Genomic DNA, 4,079 nt, shown 5'->3' with positions numbered 1-4,079 from the left:
CCGGCCCCAGGCCCCGCCTCTGTCCATTGTCTTCCCTCCAGGTAAACAGGGTCGTAAACCGGGGCCTCCTCTCCTGCTTCTGTCCTCTGGCTGGAACCGGCTGGTTAGGTCACTGGATCCTCACTCTGCAGCCCATTGTCCTCCCACTGGCCAGAACCAGCTGCGTCTCCTCAGCTGGGCCTCTGGGTCACCAGGTCGCCAGGTCACCGGTCGCTGGGGTATCCATCCTCCCGGCCATCGGCTGGGTCCCCACGTCCTCTCTCCGGTCCTCTGCAAAACACACTCCCTCTCCCCTCACCTCGTTAAACCAGTAACACCCAGGGAAACTGAGTCCCACCCCCTCCGCATGCAAACCATTGAAACTCCACAGAAAACAAGAAAATCCCCCACTTCGTCACACCCTCCCCTTACACACCCCTCCATCCATCCATCCCTCCATCCCTCCCCTTACACACCCCTCCATCCATCCCTCCATCCATCCATCCCTCTACACACCCCTCCATCCATCCATCCATCCATCCCCCAACACACCCATCCATCCATCCCTCCATCCTCATACATACCCCTCCAGCCCTCCCCTTACACACCCCTCCATCCATCCATCCCTCCAGCCAGCCCCCTACACACTCCTCCATCCATCCATCCAGCCCCCTACAAACCCCTCCATCCCTGCCCATCCATCTCTCCCTCCCCAGACACACACCTCCATCCATCCATCCCCCTTACACACTCCTCCATCCATCCCTCCACCCCTCCCCTTACACACCCCTCCATCGCTCCCCATACACACCCCTCCATCCCTCACCATCCATATCCCTCCATCCATCCATCCCCATCTGTACCCCTCTATCCATCCATTCCTCCATCCCTCCTTCCCCCTACACACCCTTCCATTCCTCCATCCCTCCCTCCCTCCATCCATCCCCTTACACATCCCTCCATCTCCATCCATCCCCCTCCATCCATCCATCCTTCCATCCCTCCTTCTACATACCCCTTGTGATGGGTTCGGTCACAGAGACCCCCTTGGGACTGTCACCTGGAAGTACCTCTGAGCATGTCTTCCCTGCCAACTTGGGACTCCAGAACCCTGCCTTGTTGAGCCAGACATGCTAGCCAGCTGCAACACAGACCCAGGGTCTGGACCACACCCCCAAAGCTGCGGACTTAACTGAAAACAGCTCAGCAGGTCACCTATCTCCAGCATACAGACACCCAGTTCCCAATGGGATCCAAACCCCAAATAAATCTGTTTTACTCTGTATAAAGCTTATACAGGGCAAACTCATAAATTGTCCGCCCTCTCTAACACTGATAGAGAGATATGCACAGCTGTTTGCTCCCCCAGGTATTAATCACGTATTCTGGTTTAATTAATAAACAAAAGTGATTTTATTAAGCATAAAAAGTAGGATTTAAGTGGTTCCAAGTATAGAATCATAGACTATTAGGGTTGGAAGAGACCTCAGGAGGTCATCTAGTCCAACCCCCTGCTCAAAGCAGGACCAACTCCCAGACAGATTTTTGCCCCAGATCCCTAAATGGCCCCCTCAAGGATTGAACTCACAACCCTGGGTTTAGCAGGCCAATGCTCAAACCACTCAGCTATCCCTCCCCCCAACAGTAATAACAGACAGAACAAAATAAGGCCTTGGCTACATTGGCGCTTTACAGCGCTGCAACTTTCTCACTCAGGGGTATGAAAAAACACCCCCCTGAGTGCAGGAAGTTACAGCGCTGTAAAGCGCCAGTGTAAACAGTGCCCCAGCGCTGGGAGCTGTGCTTCCAGCGCTGTAAGCTAATCCCCTCGTGGAGGTGGAGAGCTCTCTCCCAGCGCTGGCGCCGTGACCACACTCACACTTCAAAGCGCTGCCGCGGGAGTGCTCCCGCAGCAGCGCTTTGGAGTTTCGAGTGTAGCCAAGCCCTAAGTTACCAAGCAAAATAAAACAAAGCACGTAAGTCTAAGGCTAATACATTAAGAAACTGATTACAGGTAAATCTCACCCTCAGAGATGTTCCAATAAGCTTCTTTCACAGACTAGACTCCTTCCTAGTCTGGGCCCAATCCTTTCCCCTGGTACAGCCCTTGTTAGTTCCAGATCAGGTGGTAACTAGGGGATTTCTCATGACTGGCAGCCCCCCTTTGTCCTGCTCCACCCCCTTTTATAGCTTTGGCACAAGGCGGGAATCCTTTGTCTCTCTGGGTCCCCACCCCTCCTTCTAAATGGAGAATCACCAGGTTTAAGATGGATTCCAGTATCAGGTGACATGGTCACATGTCCTGTGAGACCTCATTCTTCATTAGCCATGTCAGGTACACAGGAAGACTTGCAGGTAAATAAACCCATTCAATTGTCCTAGTCAATGGGAGCCATCAAGATCCTAAGCCACCATTAATGGCCCACACTTTGCATAATTACAATAGGACCTCAGAGTTATACTTCTGATATTTCTAGTTTTAGATACAAGAGTGATACATTCATACAAATAGGATGATCACACTCAGTAGATTATAAGCTTTGTAATGATACCTTACAAGAGACCTTTTGCATAAAGCATATTCCAGATACATCATATCCACACTCATTAGCATACTTCCATAAAACATATGGAGTGCAACGTCACACCCCTCTATTCCTCCATCCCTCCCCCAACACACTCCTCCCTCCATCCATCCATCCCCTTACACACACACAGACATTCCTCCATCCCCATCCATCGCTCCCTCCATCCCTCCATCTCTCCCCATCCATCCCTCCCCTTACACACCCCTCCATCCCACCCCATCCACCTACACATCCATCCCCTTACACACACATCCCTCCATACCAATCCATACCCATCCATTACTCCCTCCCTCCCTCCATCCATCCATCTCTCCCCCTACACACCCTTCCATCCCTCCATCTCTCCCCATCCATCCCACCCCATCCACCTACATATCCATCCCCTTACACACACACACACATCCCTCCATGCCCATCCATCGCTCCCTCCATCCATCTCTCCCCCTACACACCCCTCCATCCATCCCCATACGCACCCCCTCTATCCCTCCATCCCACCCCATCCCCCTACACATCCATCCCCCTACACACCCCTCCATCCATCCATCCCCCTACACACCCCTCCATCCCTCCCCATACGTACCCCTCCATCCCTCCCTCCCCTTACACACCCCTTCATCCAATCATCCATCCATCCATCCATCCATTGCCATACACACCTGTCTATCCACCCTTCTCTCCATCTACCCCACACACCCCTGTGTCTATCCCCCCCACACACACACCTCCTACATCCATCCCCATACGTACCCCTCAGTCTATCCATCCCCTGCCCTCTCTCTCATGTGGCCCCCATCCCCACAGGAGCTGAGTCCCCTTCTCCCCGCACACAGCCCCCTCTCTAGTTACCGATCCTGGCCTCGGGGCCTTGCACTCTGCGTTGCTGCCCCGGGCAGGCCGAGGGCTGCAGGCCGAGGGAATGCGGGGCGGGGGCGGTCTGTGTGACGCCCCCCCCGCTCACTCCCCCCGTCTCTCCCGCCTGCCACTCCCAGGTGAGCAGCGACGAGATGTGCGAGATCTGCGAGGTGTGGACGGCGGAGAGCCTGTTCCCCTGCAGGGTGTGCACCCGGGTCTACCACGACGGCTGTCTGCGCCGCATGGGCTTCCTGCACAACAGCAGCTCCGTGGAGGTGACGGAGACAGCGCACACCGAGACGGGCTGGAGCTGCTACTACTGCGTGAGTGTGGCCCTGGGAGGGCCTGGCCTGGCCGCTGCACTAGGGCCAGCACCGGGCCCCATGGCTCCCCGGGGAGCCGTGCAAATGGTGGGCCGGGAGCTCCGAGCTGGGGACACCCACAGCAGGCAAGTCCCTGACACCTGCCCCATGCTGTAAACTGCGCCCTGACCTGCCCCGAGGCCGAGGGCCGGGCCTGCCCCAGGGCCCCGCTGCCCCATGGGGCACAGGACAGGAGCCAGAGGCTGACGGAGGCACCTGGCTGGGCCCAGACCCACAAGGCAGAGGCTCTGCTTCCCATAACCAAAACCCTGTGTGTCCCCCCCACAACCCCTTC

General features: G+C 55.9%; 1 protein-coding gene across 1 annotated transcript in view; it reads left to right on the top strand.

Moving 5' to 3' along the window:
• PHF24 (PHD finger protein 24) overlaps nt 1-4,079 on the top strand; it is a 44,393-nt gene that overhangs the window by 34,365 nt on the left and 5,949 nt on the right. The window contains exon 2 of the mRNA XM_026661309.1: nt 3,560-3,745. Coding sequence (XP_026517094.1) covers nt 3,560-3,745 — 186 coding nt within the window. The remainder of the gene's footprint in view (nt 1-3,559; nt 3,746-4,079) is intronic.

Source organism: Terrapene carolina, unplaced genomic scaffold, assembly GCF_002925995.2.
Source record: "Terrapene carolina triunguis isolate 2854851 unplaced genomic scaffold, T_m_triunguis-2.0 Scaffold998, whole genome shotgun sequence".
Classification (NCBI taxonomy): Eukaryota; Metazoa; Chordata; order Testudines; family Emydidae; genus Terrapene; species Terrapene triunguis.
This window is presented reverse-complemented; position numbering and strand designations above follow the sequence as displayed.